Raw genomic sequence first — 20869 nt, forward strand, 5'->3', positions numbered from 1 at the left:
TTTCCTAAGTTTCCCAATCATTAAGAAATGCTGTTCTTGTCTTTTTTTTTTTTTTTTTTCTTCTAATTTATCATGGCCTTGGAGAAAACAGGATTTTGTTCTGGCTCTCTGCTGCAGAGTGAAGTAATTGTTTTATTTTTCCATATTTCTAAAACTGGCTTTCTTTTGCAAGTAGAGCCATCTGTGTGGACTATGTAACATGCAGCCATGTCTGACATCTTCTGCAGAAGTCTCATCCTGCACTTCTGCAGCCTACAGTGCCTCACAAAGGTCTCAACCCTGGAATTACCTTTGTCAACAAAAAGTGCACAAGTATTTGCTGAACTACTTTCTTGAATCAGCACCTGATAATATTACTACTCAGGAAAGGCAAATTAGTTCAACAAAGTTCAAAACCACATATCTAGCTTGCATCAGTGGAGCACCATTAATGTCTGAAGATACAGAATTAAAATATCCTTCAGTGTTTACTGAATTGAGATGATGCATTTACGTAATCAGTCTCTGAATTCACAAGAGACTGCTATAAAACATCAAGGGGGATTTTATATGCTTCAATTGGAGAATCTAAGCCTTAAAAAGGCTACAGTGTTGGGCTAGATCCTCCAAGGTAGCGGTCACTCAAATGGACTATGTGTGTTCAATAATGTTGGTGCAGAATGTGAACCCACTGGAGGACCAAACCTTTGGAAACCCCAGCAGCTACTCTGAGCCAATACTGCATTGCTGTTTCGAATTATAACCGACATGAAAAAGAATGTATCTGACAACCAGAAACAGAGCTTTAAAAAGGCAACATTCTACTTAAGTAGCACAATTCTGTTTTGATTTGTTTCGTCGATGGGGTTTTTGGCGCTGTTCTTTTACAGTTTGTTATTGCAATTAATTGGTGAAAATAATTAAGATAAAAATATCATCTAATTTTACTTCCAGTGGACTTAATTTATGCATTGGACAGAACTTCCCATATGCTTAGTTTACTGCCTCCCTGTACAAAGAGGAAAAAAAGAACTATTTAAATTTGTAAAGGTCTAGATTTTTAACTGAGCACATTCTTCACACAGTATTTTTCTCTGAGGGCAATTTAATCAGGTTTTATAATTTCTGAATACAAAATTCACTGTGCTAATTTACCTTCAAGCTAGTAAAAATAAAAATAAAAAAAATAGGGCAAGAAAACTGGTATTTTTAACACTAATTTAAATAATTCTTGCCTTGTATTGCATTTACTTTTCATTCCCTCTAATCAGTACCAGAATATGATTACTCAAATGGCATTTTTCAGTATAATGAACAGATTATGCCTTACCTGATGGCATACGTAGAAGCTGTACACATCAGGAATAACACTAACACCATAATGACTCCAGTCAGACCTGGAACTAAAATGGACATAAGGTAATTGACATTTGAACTGCGAAGAGGTGTACGTCTCCTATGACCTTTTAAGAAAGTGGATGCTGCTAGACATACAAATCATGACTCAGTCAAACTCTTGCATCTTTTTACCTCTTGAGGACAATTCATGTTTTAAATTAGATAAGAAAGAAAAGCTGTTGTGTAACTTCCCACCTTCCCAGAGAAAACCACCCTTTTCCTTGCATTTCACCATGCATCACTGATTTCCTATCAGTCTTTGCTCCTGTAATCTTTTGCACATTGACATTTGTCTCTAAGCAGGTCACCAAGAAAAAATCCTGTCTATTTGTTTATTTGTAAGACTGACTGTTTATTTGTAAGACTGACTGTACAAGTTTCTATATATCTCTTTTTTTCCAAACCCTAAACTCTCTTGAACACAACAATTAAAAACCTGGTCAGAGGCAGAATTTCAAGCAAATCAATTTCTATGCAAGCTGTCACTACAATTGTTTGCCAACCCGTTTCATCCTGGAATGAGAAAGTGCCTGAAATTACTCTCCATAGCATTGTATCATGCTTGAAGTTGCCCACAAAGCAAGGTCTGTGACAGGGATCTACAGCCAGCATTTGAGAAGGAAAGGTTAACAATATTAAAGATTGGACTCATCCTCTCAAAAGCAGACTTGTACCAAAACTAGTCTATCCTCAGCTTTTTTTAAGTCAAAGGAGAGTTACAAGTATTTCTACAGCATGATTCATCTCACCCTGAAGTAGAATCCTGCCCATAAAGCACAGTAAACCATCAGCCTAAAGATAAACTAGAAAAATCCCAAAGCTACCACTTCTTCTGAGCACCTTATCTTCAAAACTGGAATCCCAGGAACTAAGAAATGTGAATTAAGAATTCAGAAACTAAAAGCCATAAAGCATTACGTCAAAAAGAATGACAGTTTTTAAGCACAGTCTCTGGTCACCCTAAAAGCCAAGTGTTTGGGTTTAAACAAAGTCAGGGCAATCACCAAGCACAAAGCTAACTAAGTGCTGGTTTAGAGTCAGAAAATAAACATCTCAACCAGCTTTCATGGATGTAAATGGCAAAACCATGGATTTTTATAGTTCAGAATCTTTTACAGGATCATATCCTAATGGTAAAGAACAAGCCAATTTTTTAAATAATTAATTGGGATTTTAGACTCTTCAGCAACAAAGAGACAATTTCAAATCTTAACTTTTTATAAACTTCTCAATATCCTCTTGTTGAAAAGTCTGATACATCCCAAATCACCCCTCAGTTTTACGAACTGTAGGAAAAATCCTGGTCCCACAATCAATGGAAGTTTTGTCATGGACTGCATAAGAAACATAATTTCACCCTTTCATGGACAGGTTACAATTAAAAACAGCTGCAATAAAACCCGTGCATATTCTTTCTGTTGCCTGCTTCTTCTCTTCTTCTTTCTTAATCTTATTTGATATGCAGTGTGCAATCAGTCTCCCCTCTGATTATATATCAAATACTTCCAATCCAATTGCATTATAGAACTTGATTCAGCTTCCCACACTGTCAGTCAAGCCACAGGTCACCTTTTACATCCAGTTCTTCAATTCTCTTCTCCATCAAACTGCAAACGTGAAATCACTCACAACCTGGCCCCAATTCATCAGTGCATTTTTAGCGTTCCCTCTCCTCCCTGTCCGTACCTCTCTTTACCTCTACCACCTTCAACACTTGTTCCTCCCCCTGTCAGCCTCACACCCTTATACAAGGAGGTTCTTTCCTGGACTGATGTGAAAAGGCGCTATAAATCCTCCTTCAAACTCCTTATTCCTTCTTTTCATTGTGTTAAAAAAAATCAGCCGATAAACTAGTTCTGGACTAGTTTAGGAAAAGACCATTTTTTGCCTATTTGCACCACTCCCAGTGCAGCAAAATCTTGGTCCCTGCCTGGGCACTTCTTCAGCACAAATAATAAATGTTAGTTACCAGTTGTTAGGATTGGGGGTGATCTGAGTATTTTTAAATTTAAGATGACTGAGAATCACTGCTTTTTGCAGCATTGTGCTCAAACTTTCAAAAATGCAGGATTTTCACGGCTGTCAGAGGGTAAAAGGAGTTCCACCTTGCAGGTCCTCTGCGCAGCTAGAGATCTCAAGGTGTTCCCAGAAGCCAGGACAATACTTGATGGGGCCTCTGCACTGGTTCTCTACCCCAAGTCCTTCTCCTTTATCCAAGATATAAAATATAATTCTTAGCTGTTCGTTCTGATTATCCCTCCACACCTTCAACTCCCTCCTCTGTCAGTTACCCTCTTTTAAGCCTCCACCACTGAACCTATTTCCAGTTAGCAGTTAACTTACGTGTCTATTTCTATGATTTCACTTTCCCACTTCCTCTACTCTCAATTAATCTAAATGTTCCCTAGGGCTTCTGGAAAGCACTTCACGGGTTGCTAATTCTAACAAACGTATCAGGATTGACAGATCTAGAACCCCACTCATTGCTGTCCTTTGGATAGTTCCCATTGGACCTTGCCCTAAGTGCTACCAAGTTGGGATTTTTGTGTTTAATCTAAATAAAGGTGAAAGCTGACATCAGGAAGGACCTTTACCTGCTTGTGAAAGCATTTGCACCTCGGGATTGTGCCTACCTCTCCATACCCAAACATTGCTCCCTTCTAAATTCCTGCACCAAAAATGTCTTTGCTTATGTATTTTTTATGAGTGCTGAAGCCTGATTCCTGTGTAACAGTTTAGATTGCTCTTATGTCAAACCAACCCTTAAATAAACCAGCTGAAGCAAGGAGACCGCTTTTTTGTTCTCTTTCTTTTTTTAGGAATTGGATCATTTAGGAATTTGGGTTTAATATTATGCAGAATCTCTGTTTGAAACTAATGATTTTCCACTGACTCATCTGTACAACAACTTTGAAGATGCTGTTCATCCTACTACAGGGCTTACATAACTCCTCCATCCTGACTACTGGATAAGCAAACCCAGGTTACATTAACACAAACAACACATCTCAACCTAGCTGACATACAACACACGGAGCATGCAAACACAGGATCAAAATGTTTTGTCTCCAGAACGATGATGAGAAGCAGCAAACTTTCTCACTCTTTCACAACCTACTTACCAGTAGCAAAAAGCAGTTTCCTCGGGTCCTGAGCAACAGGCAAAAACAAACAAACAAACAAACAAACAAACAAACAAAAATACATGATTTTATATCTATATGAATAATGTAATAGTAATAAGTAGCTCATAAAGCTCACACACTCGAAGGCATAAGCAATCCCTATATCTGGATGCAGGGATGGGTTTGGTAGTTGGTAACAGTTTACACTGACTGCAATTCAACATGAACAAAACCTTTAGACTTTGCATTCCCCCGGGGAAGACAATTCTGATCTGTTATGAAAAACTAGGATCCAGATAATTTTACAGATGATTATTTTTTTGAAAGCTTAATTTTACTCAGTTACCTCATACCTTTGGGAGGTCAGAAGGCAGCAGAAGAAAGAGAGATTTTTAATTTAAATGAAAGACAAGCAGTGAGCATTTTCTGCCAGTTAGATCACCCAGTGGACTCTAGTGAAGCAGGACTGGACACAAAGGAGCTGCCAATATAAAAACAGATGTTCCTGTGTCCTTCACCACACATGAAAGGAAGAGGGGATATGTCAGCCTCACAGGAAACTGCTTCCCACCTCCCGAGCCCTACACCTTGTGACATTGTCTTCACTGGGGATAATTTAAAAAAAAAAAAACTTGCAGTAAATGCAGTGAGGGGAGGTGAGCAATCTTCATACAGGTCAGGCAAAATGAAGTGTCCCTCTCCTTGACCTTGTCTGCATCCAGATGTGTGATACCCACATACAGAAGATGACAGTAGCATCCAGACTGCCCACCACAATTAAAAAAAACAGGTTTAAGTGGAATTGAAGCACAAAGGTTCAAGAGCTACCTAAAATCTGGGAAGTTTTGATCCTAGAGTTAGTAAAAACTTGTTATTATTGCCATTTGCTATTGCAAAATTCCTAAGGCTGCTTACTACAGGCTGCCACGCACGCCCTGGCACATTCTTGCCTGAGGCAAGCTCCTGCTAATGTTCCTGAGGAAGTTAAGTCTTTCAGACCACTCCTAACACATGCAGACACTAGAGTTCAGCCCAGACCATCAGCACAATAGCTGGTGTTGGCATGTCTGTCTGCCATAGATAGCTTGGTGATTAGATCATTCACCCAGGGAGTGGAAGACCTTGGTTGTTGGTCCTTATGCGCCTGGGCTGAGTCAAGCTTTCCTTTTTCCAGGAAAGGATGCAGATGGGATAGGGTCATCCTAAATCTTTCCTAATGAAGCTGGTAGAAAAGAAATGCAGACTTGAGACTAGAATGAATATAAACAAGAGAGAACTTGATTGTAGCCCAAAGAAGAAGGAGTCCTGGACTCTGGTCTTACTCCTGAAATCTGCAAATATCTCTCCAGTGCCAAATACACAAGGAAGCACCTGGAGAGGGGTCCAGGACTCTGATGTGCCTGCAAGATATCTGCGCCACGGTCAGAGGAGTCATGCAAATGAAGTATTTCATAAGTAAAAATCAGCTTCCAGTGCAGTTTATGCAGATAACTAATTCCACTCTTAGCATATATATACTGCAGTTTCTATCGCAGTTTAAAAATGCAAAATCAATCTCAAATCTCACTGTCCCCAAATCCCCAGTACACATCACATAGCACTATATTCTAAATAGTGAAAATGCAAAATGTATTTTCCCAAATGGCAGCAGAAGTGTCTGAACCAGGCCCATCCAAGGAACAGAGAGACGCAGAAGAGAAGCAGGAGAACAAGGTGCAAGGTGAAAGGACGACCGTATTCTCCACCTCATAATCCAACAGGACTGAATCCTGCTGGCTTGAACAGAAAGTGCTTAATACATGCTTTGTTCAGAGAAAGAAGTAAAATCCACAGCAATCCACATGATGGTGAGTTTTCAGTGCACAAAACAGCTGCACTGTATAGATTGCACAATGGATCATACAACTGAACTGAATATACAAATAATCATATATTTAAATTATATCCTCAAAAGTAAAATATGAAAGGACAGCTGGCTCACCTCACCGCGATAGTTTGCTGCATTTAGTGCCAGAAACTCTTCATTGTATTTCTCAGAGAAGTTAAGAGCATTCACCAGATGAGCAGCAACATGTAAGACTAAAAAAAAGAGAGTAAAGCTGAGATCCGTAAACAAGAGGTAGACGTCATCCTGAAGTAAAGAAAACTGGCTACCCAGATGCCAAGCTGTAATCACATCACCTGTATGAGATGCATCAGGGACTAAGGAATTCTTTTTCTGAAGTAAATCAGGTTATAGATATTCATGGCAGAACACTGTATGTATTTTAGTATTTATTAACACTACAGCAATCATTTCCATACTGCAATGCTTCAGCTGGGAGACAACATTCCAAGGTGTCCATTCAAGAATATTTCTTCTTCACCAAATTGGTGATTGCTATTTGTCTCTACTGCTCCCTGTTCTGCAAGTAAGCCTGTAGCACCCTGCTTCTTTGCTCAAATTGCTCAGGCACAGTAAGGGATCACTTGTAATGTCAGATTTTGAACTTATCTCATATACCTGTCCTTTTAGAAAGTGGAATTTTAAGGAAAGGTTTGGCATTAGAATGTAAGCACATGTGTTTAAAGGAAAAATAAACAAAAACCCACACACATCTGAGAAAGTATCCACGATTTAAGATGCAGAAGCACAGAGCAAGACTACCTCCAAATGTACTGTACAAGAAAAACCACAAACTACTGCTTCGATATGTTTCCAAAACAAGCTACTGCTCAGCAGAGTGAGATCTCACCTGAAAAGACGCATATTGTAACCCCGCACGTCACATGGAAAGTTTTACTTTTATCTAGCAGCCTTCTGGTTTTCCTGCTGGCAACCTATTAAGAGAATAATTTAAGCAATCGCTCTTCTAAAACAAAGCAAATGAAAAAAAAGATAACAGCAACTGAGCTGATGTAATAGCAGCTCTAGCTTTTACTAGGTTTAACACCCTTGCAAGCGAAGTACCTAAATTTAAAAACTACAGGATTATGTCAATGAACAAGTTTTGTGGTCTTAATGAAGAAATTACAGTTGGGTCTGTATTACATAGATGTCAAGAGCACATAAAGTAATGTCCCTCCTGGCCTTAAAATTTAGGAGTTCCAGCACTAATAGTTGTAGGTATCACTGGCTCTTTAGTGAGCAGGATCAGAGGGAAAGATCCATTTGCATACATATATGTGTACATCTATTTCCATACATTTGCATACACACATGCATCAAATCTCATAGGTACTGTCACATGATGAACAGAACTCACAGGTTCGATCTGCAACCATCTAGAAAACACAGATGTTCCTCAAAGCTTTACTTATATTTCTGTATAAGCAATGGGCGAATCACAAACAAGCTAAACTATTTACTGAATACTGGTACAGAAAAGAAACCCTCTTAGCTTTGCCAGAACGTTTTTTCTCCCATGATAACGAATGTATCCCATTGGGTATTTTTATTTAAAGTCCTGCCACCTCTAGCAGGACATTTTTGGTCACGCAGAGACAAAGTTCTTTTTGCTCTATTGGATTCTACCAGGAAGCAGTAGAGAGGACACAGACATCTTTTATATTAGAGTTGGGAAGGAAGGAGGAGACTACATCTGGTTACAGTCCCACCGCAACGTCCTGTCCTTCAAAAATGCGTTGAAGAAACCTTCCTCACAACAGGTCCAAGGAAACTAATTCCAACCAAGGCATTGCCTTCAAAGGAGTCATGAATCTAGGCTGAACTCCCGATACTTGCACCATGCAGGCACATACTGTATAATAAACAGGGATATAACAGGGTTTTTCTGTTATTTTTAGACTAAACAGAGACTAGGGCCCTCTCCTTCTCAACTGCTGCGCTTTGACAACAGTTCTTACCTTCTGAGATCCTCGCAGGAAGGCCAGGAGAACACGGCACATTGGTAGAAGGACCAGGCAGCAGTTGAAATTGAGGACAGATGCTGAAGCTCTGCTAACACACAATCCTAGCTGAACAAATATAGCAAGAGTTAGATTACAGGGAGAAAAGACACTCTAATGATTCAGGTGTCAGTATTCAACCTCCTTTTCTTTGCTGTCAAACTAAGCAGTTCCCATGCTCTCTTAACTTCAGGCCTTCATGATGTTTTACATGTACTGGAAAAACCACTGTACACACAGCTTGCTAGCCTGTTCTCCAAGGGAAACGGCTCTCACCTTTGCATCAAAAATTATTCAATATTAAATCTGTCAGCAATAATGCCAGCAAATGACACCTTTCTACCGAAAGAACCAACATCCTCATTAGTGATCAAAGCCACAGAGAACAAAGTATCAGAGACAACGGTAAGTGTCCGCCAAGAAACTACGCAAAAGCTTCAACAGACATAATTAAATAAGAAAGAGGGATAAATACTGTAAAGACACTGGACAGCCACTCAGGTAAAGTGTAATGATTTTCTAGTAAACAAGCCAGAAAAGGATGTTAAAAAAATTATACTGATTCAATCACATTGAAATGATAATATTGTTTCAAGGGCTTTTACAGAACTGCACGGAACTCCTCACCCATTCACACTATGCAGTGCCATATTTTGACCTAAAGAAAAGTAGCTTTTCTTCAGTTAAATACTCAGTAGCTGAGAACTATAACGAAATCTAATTTCATTAACGCTTTTACTGGTATATTTGGAACTTACATAATTAGAACAAAAACACTTGTCAAATAAATGAACAAAGCACACATTAATGTCATAACCCTGTATTTTCAAATCTTATTATATTCTCTCATTCATTTATGATTTTTTTAAAAGTTAGCAAAATGCCATTGTTCTCCTAGTTATTAGGCTGAATTACCATTTTACTAGCTTACATAAAGGAGGCTTTTAGACTGTCAACAGATTTCTAGAAGGATATTTCTTACAATGTTCTCTGAAGCCCAAGTTTTTAAACTCCTGAAAAAAATAATAAAAAAAATTATAATACTATAAGATAACTCAAATACTGCAGAGCTATATGAATTATTTGAACAGGTACAAATTATCTAATATAAATTAATGAAGATTTATTACTTTTTCAAAATGATACTTTAGGTCAAAAACAGAATATTTGTTATTTCTCAGTCAAAAAAAACCTTCAACAGTGCAACACATATTCATAGCTTATCAAGAAAGCTATGGAGAGAAACAAAGTGTTTATTTATTTATTTATTTATTTGGAAACATTTTTTTTACCAAAATTATTAGAAAGGCCTTGTAGTTTCACGAAAGCCTTGTAGTTTCACAATCTGTAACTGTTATTAGTTGTTTTTACAGACGTATCTACATGTCACAGAAATGGATGAATATATAAACTAGTAAAAATAAAGTAAACAAAATAATTGAACTTCAGCATGTCTAGCAAGTTCACAAGCACAACAGCGTGACACGAGCTTCTAAGTACTATAAAACTTCAAAACTGCCAGTTCTCACAGTAACACCCACCTTCTCTGCAGTACATCTGGGCTCAAAACCAGAAGGCAAACAGAAGGTAAAGATGTTCAATATACCTGAAGCATCAAGCCCTCCCCCTAAACCCCGTTCCTCTTCTGCCTGCTTTACATTACTTACTTAGACATGAGTGCCAGGGGCCTCCTCACCAGACATCACCAGCTGCCACAGAACAAAGGTGCCACAAGGGCACCTTCTCTCACAAGCTGCCCGGGCAATTACCCGACAAAATGCGCTCTAACTTGTCCCCTGCCATGTAAATGTGGGATCCCTGGCAAACATCCTTCGAGCAGACCTCACAAAAGGGAGGGACACTTACAACACAGGCATCTCTAACCTACCCAATTACAGAAAACAAGAGTGGAATGAACCACATCACTTAGTTCTTTCCCACCCTCCAGACCTCCTCCACTACTTCTTCTAAGGCACTGCTAGTTCTTTTTTTCCTTACATAAAACCTCCCTTGCTTCCATTTCAGCTGTTACCCCACACTCTGTTCACAAGCACTATAAGGGATTATTCTTGCTACTTCTCCCTCACAAGTCATGTTCTTCCGACATTGGATCGTGCTCTCCTCCTCGCTCCAGACTCTCACAATTGGTCCAGAGCCCAAGTGCGAAGACTACAACTGAGCACCAGCTACAATGGACACAACCTCAGCAACTCAGCTGCGACCTTACTGAAAGCTGATGTCACTTTCCACTTCAAAGTATTATTAAAAAACACGTATGTCAACAACCAAAATAGGTATTTCTCTATCTATCCTTGTCCACAGTAGCTTAAAGTTACTTCAGAACATCATAAATATTGTTGGGCTATCGGATAAAATGGCAATACCCTTAGATTAATGGATTTAATGGCAAGTAAAATGTCTCTGTAATGTGCCATTTGAATATACAAGACCGTCTCTATTTTCATTAATTATTATTCCTCGAAAGGGAAGCTAAAAATTAGCTATACACCTCATAAAAGCAGTAACTTCAAAAACATAATCATTAAACACATCTAAGCATTTTTATTACAGCTTGCTGATTTGCTACAGTATTTCATTGATTAAATGAGCATGACTTGAAAAACCCAAGAATTATCTACAATTAATGTTACACAAAACCCACAAGTAAATTGAATCAGTTTTGTAGCTCTTGACTAACACCCAACAGCTGAAAGAAATTCCAATACAATTAATAAGCAATCCAAAAACATGATGTATCATTACTTTCTCAAGAATTTATGTTGTCTTTGAGTTTAAACATAAACCAGGCATGATATCAGTTACCCAAGAATTCCTTTATCAGAACAACTATTCTTCCTACAAAACTTGAATAAAGCAGTCTAGTTTCGAAGAGTCTAGAACAGAATTAATTCTACACTGTATGGTATCAAATAAATGAAATAATTTGTGGTAAGAAATAAGTAAAATGCCAAGCAATTCAACTGGTACAAAAAATACAAAACAGTGATAATGAGCAGAAGCAGCTACCCTACTAACCTTTCATTGTGTTTTTCCATGCCACTATTTAACAAATAGTAAATATTCATTCATAACGCAATTGCTACTGAAGAATGCCCTTACATTAATTCTAATTCCGTTTTATCAGCATCTGCACAAAGGGAAAAAAAAATAACCAGAGAGAGAAAGAGCAGGAAACAACTTCTTCAAATATGGAGTGCACTTCGAGGAAAATGCAATTGAAATATTTCCACCAATGATTCATTTAAGATTTTATACTGAAGAAATCAATTTGGGCAATGTTTGCTGCAAGAAGTCCATGACCAGTTTGAAAACAATGGTAAAGCAATACATTTAGCAATGCTTAGAATCATAATTCATGCACGACCCAGAAGAATAACAGAGTACTAAGTTCACTCTTAACATATATGCAAAGGCTAAAAATATCCCCATGAAACTAATCCTTTCCAAATGGTTTTCAAGTGGTCTCTTTCTTGACTTCCTCACATTGCCTGGGTGGCATAGTAACAAATGAACACAGTGTATTGTTGGATTTTTAAACAATAGTACAATAAAAGATGACTTTTGCTCCAAGGCAACTCACTGGTTCTAGAAGGGAATATATATTCTTATTAAGTAGCTAAGAAATGAGAAAAATATAGTCCTCTTTTCTTCATAAGACTATTATTGTTTTCAGGGGGAAAAAAAAAAAAAACACAACGTGTTATTTCATGTTAGTAGCACATGAAACTTCTGTAGAATCAGAGAGGAAAAAACACCCCCAAAATCTCTGCTGGACACTCTCTTCTATCCACTTCTGCTGCTATCAAATCTGAGCACCTGCCAACCCCCTTCTATGCTCTGCCTACCCAGTACCACACACGCTGTTATCACATTTCATGGAGGGGCAAAGAGGCATAGAAAAGCTAAAGGATTAATCAAATTCACAGAGGAAATCTGTGGCAGGGATAGCAGGGAACCGGTCTCATTACAAACCTGGACCCTAAAAAGTAGTGTAGATTTTCCCTCCAGACAAGTACAAAGCAACCAACATATTTTCCTTCTCCAAAGCAGCAGGAAAGGGTTCCAGAGCTACAGCAGGAATGTAAGTTCTCCAGCTATCCCTGTCGGATGCACAGTTCCACAGAAATCAGGATGGACTCCTGGTGCTCATACAACGTGCAAAGTAGGGCAGAGGAGCAAAAAGTCAGTTCTCATGAGATGTTTTGTGTGTTGCTGGCAGCAAAGCAGGGGAAATTAGCTTCTCTGTAGTTAGGTAAATTACTTCAGTATTTCGTTGAGGGCTCGTAACTTATTGTGTACTACAAAATTCACCACAGTTCATCAGTTATAAATACAGAGATGAATGTTACCTGCAACTGCTGTGCACAGAAATCTAATATTCTACATATGGCTCCAAAACATACGGGACAGCAGAATGCAGGAACGCTTCAATAAATACTGTTCTACCTCATCTTTTAAGCCCACCCTGTAGGAAAAAAACTGGAATACCATAAATACTTGCACACCTAAGTGATGTGAACCTGTTTCTCAAAACCTCCCCACCTACAAGCAAGAATCCTAAGCAGGTCATGGCGCAGTAGAGACACCACACTTGATGCTCTCTCTGGAGGCCTTTCCTTAAACTTCTTCAATCTTCCATGGTTCAGGGCAACTTGAAAGGTTGTGGGAAGACTCATAAGCCACATGCTGCCCTGTAGACACAGGTCACAGACCACCTCCTCAAATCAGTACTGGAGCAGCTTAACATATTTTTGTAGTGGGACAAACCGTGCCACACAGTGTGCATCCTTTTGACCTGACTTCCTTTTCTTCATAGAGTACTCATTGTTTTGAGCAACAGAGCACAGATAATCTAAGATGAAGGCCAGATCTCAATTGTACAGATAGTAATTATGCCCCCTTGGCCTGCCAAATCTTTCTGGGAATATATATCTTTAAAAAAATAAAAAAAAAAAAAACCCACAACAAACCAAAAACCACAAGCAAACCCTGAAGGAGCTGAAAGGAAGGAAAATGCAAGGGTAGCATTGACGCATGTGAAAACTTCTACAAAAGTTTGACTTGATTTTCTTCCTGAAGATGGAAGGTTTCAAGGCAGGACTCTGTAAATCCCAACCTCATGTACTGCAACCCTTTAAAAATTAAGACTCAATGGTGTGATATTTATGAATCATGTTTGACAAAGTATATTAAGTATTATGAAAAAAACACGACAAACCCCAGCAATTCTCTACAAGAGGATTTATCAGCAGCCCAATTCTCTATGCTAATTCAACATCAGTCTTCTGCTTCAATATATGAATCACAAGTTGGGTATGATATTACAGAAAGGGAGAAACAACAAGTTTTAGCTCTTTCATGAGGTGCTGGGTATCTTCCCTGCACTACTGAGAATCAATATTCTCACTGGTCACTTGAAACTCACCAAAGAGGCATTCCTTGAAGGTTTTCCCTCTCTTTCTGTCCACATAGTCATGTCATGTTCTCATTTTATACACAGTGCCTTTGTGTTAGGTGTACTTTCCTTTTGCTTAAATCAATCACTCAGTCTGAAGAACGCAACGATCTTAACCTGGAATTCAATATTAGCTTCCAACTTCTTGATAATCTCCAAAGCATATTCACTTAAAAGGTTTCAGACCAAATGTTCTTCTTTGTTAATCTACTAACAGTTAATTTAATCTGTTAGAATCCTGACCCCAGGAAATGCAATTTTAAAAAATACTTTTGTCAGTGTTTCTGAGATACAGGTTTCATTTTGTACCACACAGAACGATACTTGCACAGACTGGAAGGAAACTGAAGTTATCTTCCAGATTTGAGTGTTCCAGAGCATCCTTCTGTAACAACATCACAAAGTGTCAGTATTTTACATATTAACTAGCAACAAGAGCTTGAATGGTTAATCCTGCAAGATGCAGCATGACCTAACCTTCACAAACTTGGTCATGAACCAAGGGATTAAGGGTACCCAAGTCCCCCCAAGAGATTCACAACACAGTGCAACTCATGGCCAGATCAGGAAGTTGTTTATTGTCACATCTGAGTCACAGTTACACAGAAGTGATGCAATGTCTGCTATTAAGGGCTTCCTTTATGCTGAATTATTTCCCCTTATCACAACACAGTAGGCAATATGGTCTGTAAAACCAGTCTTCTGCAGTGTAATGCAGCTATTTTTATTTTAAGACCTGCCATTGTTGGACTACCATGGGAAGCATGCAATAATACATAATATAATTAATAACATGCCAAAGAAACATTTTGGCTGCAATTCAGTTCTGCTCTACACAGAGTATTATGCCGTGATCATCTTTAGAACAAGGAGCAATGACAACAAGAAGACACTTTTTAACACAAGCCTACATGATACGGTAGTAAAAATTTCAGTTAATCTTTTCAGATGTACCTCTACTAATTGAGCCTCCAGTACGGACAGTTTCACAAGAACTTCTCAGAGGTGGAAGTTCTCCCATAATTAGTAATAACATAGATGTCCTCCACAGGATTACAGCCATTTGAGCTAGAAAGAAAGGAAGAAAGGGAGAGAGAGAGAGGGAGAGAGGGGGAGAGGAAGCGAGGGAGGGAGGGAGGGAAGGAGGGAGGAAGGAAGGAAGGAAGGAAGCAAGGAAGGAAGGAAGAGAAAGAAAAAGACAGAGAGAAAAAAAAAGGAAGGAAGAGAGAAACACAGAGACAGAGAGAAAGAAAGTGAAAAAGACGGAAAGAGAAAGGAAAAGAAAGAGAGAAAGAAAGAAAAAGAGCAAGAAAGAAAGAAAAAGAAAAAGAGAAAGAAAGAAGAAAACGAACAAGAAAGAAAGAGAAAGGAACAAAACAGAAGAGCTATATGGTGCAAAGCCTTAGATCTTCATTGGCTTATAACTGACAACAAGCTCAGTGATGCTGAACTGTAGGCTGTCCAGGAAGGCCAAAAGGTTGAAGGAAAAACAGTTTTGGCACACCAAAAACCTAGAACGAGGTAAAGCGAATGCAAGGAGAGATTTACTTGCAAATTCAAGGGGACTATCAAGGTAAGGTCTTGTGGATTAACACCCTCAGTCTTCATTAGGGGATCTTGCACATAGGTATAGATATGTATAGCTTCCATAGCAACATAAATCTAATATTAGACATTTTTGCTACATATAACACTCTAAAGAGCAGATCCCAAATTGCCTGGTTACAAGACAATTAAATAGCAAAACCATGCTGAATTAAGGAAAATAAAGGGTCAAGATACACAACTCCCTCCAATGCTTATTTGTGTGGGAAGCAGACGGCAGTGCGGTTGTGTAAGGATCAATGAAAGCAAAATTTGGCCTCAATTAGTAAAATCTCTATCATTACTAGCCAGAAGAGATATGCAACTTACTGGAACATCTGGAACATATTCCAAGTAGTGAATAAAGATGACATAATACTGATGCACAGTACTGCACCGTAAGCAGCAATTCTATAGACAAGTGAGGCAGCACTTCTTTTCAGTCCCATTTCCAGTTATTCAATCTTTTCCCAAAGAGATCCTTCTGAGAATGCATTTTCTTCAGTTTGGTCTGAAACCCAGTTTATCTCTTGCATTAGCAACCATGTGACTGCATTAATTTGCGCAGGGACTAGAGAAGGAATAGGGAAAGAGAGACCTTTTATGCTGTGACAAAATGAGCCCGGTGCTCTTTCTGTTCATGGGGAACTCAAGCAACAAGAAACAGGTATTTCATTTAATGCTTTTAAAAGCAAGATTTGAGTTCTATAATAAGGCCGGTACTGAATTTCGGACTGAATTTCTCAGTAAGACACAAGCAAGTTTGTTGAAAAAAATACACCCAAGCTAATCTGAAGAGAGAAATCTTGAAGTCTACAAAGAAATTAATCACCTGTACAATTTCTCTGACCGAGCAGACACAAATCCTCCAACAATGAATATTTTGGAGTCACATCACCTGATTTATGAATCTTCCTTTCTGTTAATTCATGCCTACTACATCTTCTAGTATCTGTCATGAACATAAAGATGAGAATATTCCTTTTATAAGAAATTCATGCCTGTTCGGTGTTTCCAAGGCTTATCTTCTTCTTGCAATGCAACGCCACAATTTAACATTCATTAAATGTTATTTTGAGACTTGATGATCTTAAAGGTCTTTTCCAACTTAAATGATTCTATGATTCTAAATTATGAAAAACTAAGATTTTTTATCTGAATTATGTTGCTGAACCAGTGGCAATGAATGCATTCATGCAGTAAGAGTATGATTGTAGTGTTACAAGCAATTAAGTATCTAAACGGATGGTTCATCAAGGCAAAAGTACTGGGAAGTGGTTTACATCCACTAGGTTCTGGTTGACCTTACACCACAAGAATCGTATAATCACAGAATTATTCTGGTTGGAATGGACCTTGGGATGTCTCTGTTCCAACCTCCTGCTCTAAACAGGTTCAACACCAAACTCAGACTAAGTTTGCTCAGGGTTTTGCTCAATTACTTTTTGAAAATCTCCAGGAATGGAGATTCCACAGTGAAGAGTTTGTAGTCTCATCAACAAGACTCAAACTGAGCAAAGCAGTGACATTTGACACAACATAAATTTACCCACTAAATTTTATAGCATAGAATAGGCTAATTAACCTCCTCCTAGCACATCAGTACCTTTGACTTGTTTATTCTCTTTGTACTTCCAGGACACCACCATGGTCTTAGTGTCTTTTTACAGTTACAGCATTAAGGATCAGAAAGATTGTCATTGAAAGACTGAGCGGCAGTTGGGAACCTAAATAATTTTAAAATCCTGTGCTTAGTATCTTGCTTAACATTGCAGTGGATGCAATTGGAAAAGCATAAAATTGAGCCTCCTTCTTCTCTAGAAGGCTGGAGGAAGGTGAACCACCTCAGTGACCACTGAATGAGAGACTAACCTCATTCTTTCTCCTTCTTCACATCAGAAAGAAAATACATGGCATGAGAACACGGCAATATTGAATATATGCAGGCTATTCAGCCCAAGATCTTATTTCATATCACAATCTGATTTCACACAGCAATTCTTCTTGTTCTCCATCCTGTTACTCAGTAAACAATAAAATTACCTGTGTAAATCTTTCAGTGCTGCAAGTACAGTTCTTAAGAGAATTTTCGGCTATCATAGCGTACAAAGAGAGAAAAAAAACCTCCTTAGCAGACCTCACTAATAAAAAGAGAACGTTTTTTTATTGGAAAAATGCCATTCCTTCTTGCCATTTTTTGTTAACTTGCTGGAAAAAGGAATCAATTATCATGCAAGCACCTGTAAAATTGTTAAGACTAAAAAAAATAATCAACTGTTGAATTATAAATGAAGAATTTTAATCTAAATCTCAAAATCTTCAAACATCAAGAAATGGCACACAGAGACTCTGCAAGCCACTCACCCACATACAGAACAGCGAGGAGACTGGCTGCGCCGACGGGCCACGGACCAGTGGCTACACAAACCAGTACAGAAGAGGAGCAAAAATCCCCATGGAAGGTAACAGCAGCTCTAGCATGGATATGCTTACTTTGTTTCCTGAGGAAACTAAAATTGGGTTCAGCTTTCCCAACCCCTGCAAAATAATCTGTACATGTGTATAAATATACACATATACAAATATACTATAGAGAAGGGAGAAAGCTAACTTGGGGGTATAGGGATGATATTTAGGCAAACTGTAAAAAGTGAATTGCAAGAATGTTTTACAGTCTTTAATATTTTCAAACTTTTGAAATTAGTTTCAGAACTTTGACCAAAAGTATCCTTAAGACTTAGCTCTTCACTTGCCACCTCATTGTAGAAAGTCTTTAAACTTCTTTGGTATTTCACAGTTGCAAACACAGCTAGACAAACTCAAACACATGGCTTTCTGGTCCTCGTCTCCTGATCAGCACAAGGAATCTGTTGCTTGAATAATCTCACAGGTTCTAGACACACATTGTATTATTTTGTATGTGACTTTCATTTTGAAGTGTAAGAACACCCCAGACAATGAGCTGGCAGAAGGCAGATGAGTCTTCTGAATTGAGAGGAATTTTGCTGATTGATACCAGCTGACAATCTGGCCAAACATGTTGACCAAGAACATTTGCTTTATGAACAACCCACTTGCTCTGTCAGGAACAAACAGTTTTCAAATGGATGCACTGGGCTACAAAGCCATTAGAGATTATGGTATAATTAAAAATGGTTTCATGCTTTTTCCTGCCATCATCGTGAACAATTTAAGTATTTACATTCCCTTCTTTTTGCACTACCTTTGCTAAGATTCATTTCTTGAACACATCTGAGTCAGCCATAAAAAGAAAAGAAAAAAACCCACCTGTACCAGGTCAAAAGTTTATGGAACTGGCTGGCTATGGCAATGATATCAGTCATATAAAAGAATATATCCTGGATCTACCAAAGATAAAACTCAGAGGCTCTACAACAGGTTAGGCTGTGCATCATCTGTGCTTTAACCCCATGTCAACTTCCCATTGGAATCCATTCCTGAGTAAGACACAGTGTTACAAAGCATCATGTTATTCACCTACTTTTTCCTGGGTTCTCAAATTCTGAGCAACCCTAAAACATCCTCCAGAAAGCCGTTAAGCCTTAATCTATCCCTTTGCACAGAAATCATTTCAAACAACTGCAATGGCATAGCTCTGGGTAACTTCACAAGACAGACCAGTATCTCACTTCCCCAAATTATCTTTCTGGGTCCTTCTGGTAGTGCTGGATGCTACCCTTGCTAAATCAAAACAGCCAAATCTTCATCAAACCATTCATATTGTAAAAAATTGTTATTAGAAAACAAAACTGAAACTACATAGATTACAATGATTTACACAGAATGGAGGACCTGTGAGGGTGACAAAGATTGAAAAGAACTAAGAATTATCAAAGGAATTCCTTCAGCAAATACGTATCACAAAAACGAGGTTAGAAAGAATTTGCCACCACAAGCCCATAAGCTTGGCTAACATTTTTATGACAAAAAAGTTGAGCTCCAGTCATCTGTTGAGCATGTTTCTGTTCCTGTGAGCCTGCAAGCAGCTGGGAACACCGGGAGGGAGGAGAGCAGAGGAGGGGGAAGGATAGCTGTCCCACACTTGACTGGCTCCTTTTTCTTCTCAACACTGTTCACTTTCTACTCCTAAACAACTGTCAACCCTATCCCAGTAATTTCCGACTTGATCCTTCCCCACTTTGCAGAGTTAACAGGCAGTTTGTGTCATCCCTGATTAGCAAATGCGTTCTGCCCCCCTCCCATCTCCCAGCATCCCAGTTTCCAGGGCAAAAAGTACTGTCTGGGTCACTCACCCCTAACATCTGATGCAGATAATAATACTGCAGCCCTTGATTATAGAGCAGAAAGGTTTTCCCGAAGAGCCATACATTGAGGAAGAGCCAGAAAACCTAAAATGAAACAGAAACAAGAGACTGTAAGTGAAAGTTACATGTGCAAACTTTTCAGTGGTAATTTCTTTCATTCATAAAACCCACATGCCTGCAGTTTCATAAACATGTAAATGGAACGGGGAAACAAACTCAAAGCGTGGAACGTTTTAATGTATTAAAAGCAACAGCCTCTATGGGAGAGATTTTCACTTTCACTGAACTTCACGAAACTTTACCTTTGTGACCCAAGAGGGCTGAGAGCTGGGCAACCCTCTGCATGGGAAACGCTACCCCAAATCTGCAGTTAGGTACCGCGGTTAAGGACTCAAAGAATGAAAACCAGCAACAAAGAGACAAAGACAAAGGCAGGAAGAACTTGACCTCCAAGAAGCCGCATCTTCTCCCCCAAACTTTCCCGCAGAGGCTCCAACAAAGAGCGGAGGCCGGCAGAGCGCGTGCCGAGCCGCAGCAGGACACGGCCGCCTGCCCCGTCCCCGGGCCACGGCACGGACGGGTACCGGGGCCAGCCGCACCGCGGGGCGCGCATCCCAGCCACCGCGGCCGCGCATCCCTGCCCGCGCCCCCCCGCGGCTCCTCGGTGCCCCCGCCGGGCCAGCACCCCCGCGCCCCCCTCCCCAGCCTTCCCCGCAGGTCAGCCCCGCCGCCGGGACCCCCCCTTTCCCCGCCGGGGCAGCCCCCTCACCAGAAAGAGGTGTTTGCTCCCCTCGTTGGCCAGCCAGCTCCTCCAGGACAGAGCCATGGTGCCGGACGCCTGCGGGGCAGGACCCGCGGGGGTGGGGGGGCGGCCGAGCCCTCCTTTTCAGCTGGGCTGAGCCGGTCCTCCCCTCTCCCCACCCCTCACCCCCCGCCCTGTCTTCCGGCCGCCGGGGCGTTGCGCTCCGGCCCCGCCGCGCCGCGCTCCGGCCCCCCCCGGCCCCGCCGCGGCCACCGGGCGCTGCCCCTTTGTCTGCCGCCGGCCGCCCTTTGTGCGCGGCGCTGCCCCGGGGGCTCGGCTGGAGCCACCCCCGTGAGGGGCTCGGGATCGCCGGGGCCTCCGCCGCCGAGCG

General features: G+C 40.0%; 1 protein-coding gene across 1 annotated transcript in view; it reads right to left on the minus strand.

Annotated features, from left to right (window-relative positions):
- The window catches only part of NOX4 (NADPH oxidase 4), a 117496-nt gene extending 96907 nt beyond the window's left edge, over positions 1-20589 (minus strand). Inside the window, exons 1-7 of the mRNA XM_056329241.1 lie at positions 20506-20589; positions 19725-19820; positions 8349-8459; positions 7238-7322; positions 6484-6581; positions 4500-4527; positions 1310-1382 (exon numbers count right to left, since the gene is read on the minus strand). Of these exons, the coding sequence (XP_056185216.1) occupies positions 1310-1382; positions 4500-4527; positions 6484-6581; positions 7238-7322; positions 8349-8459; positions 19725-19820; positions 20506-20562 (548 nt within the window). The 5' untranslated portion in view covers positions 20563-20589. The remainder of the gene's footprint in view (positions 1-1309; positions 1383-4499; positions 4528-6483; positions 6582-7237; positions 7323-8348; positions 8460-19724; positions 19821-20505) is intronic.
- Positions 20590-20869: the final 280 nt, after the last annotated feature.

This window comes from Falco biarmicus, chromosome 2 (assembly GCF_023638135.1).
Source record: "Falco biarmicus isolate bFalBia1 chromosome 2, bFalBia1.pri, whole genome shotgun sequence".
In the NCBI taxonomy this organism is placed as follows: Eukaryota; Metazoa; Chordata; class Aves; order Falconiformes; family Falconidae; genus Falco; species Falco biarmicus.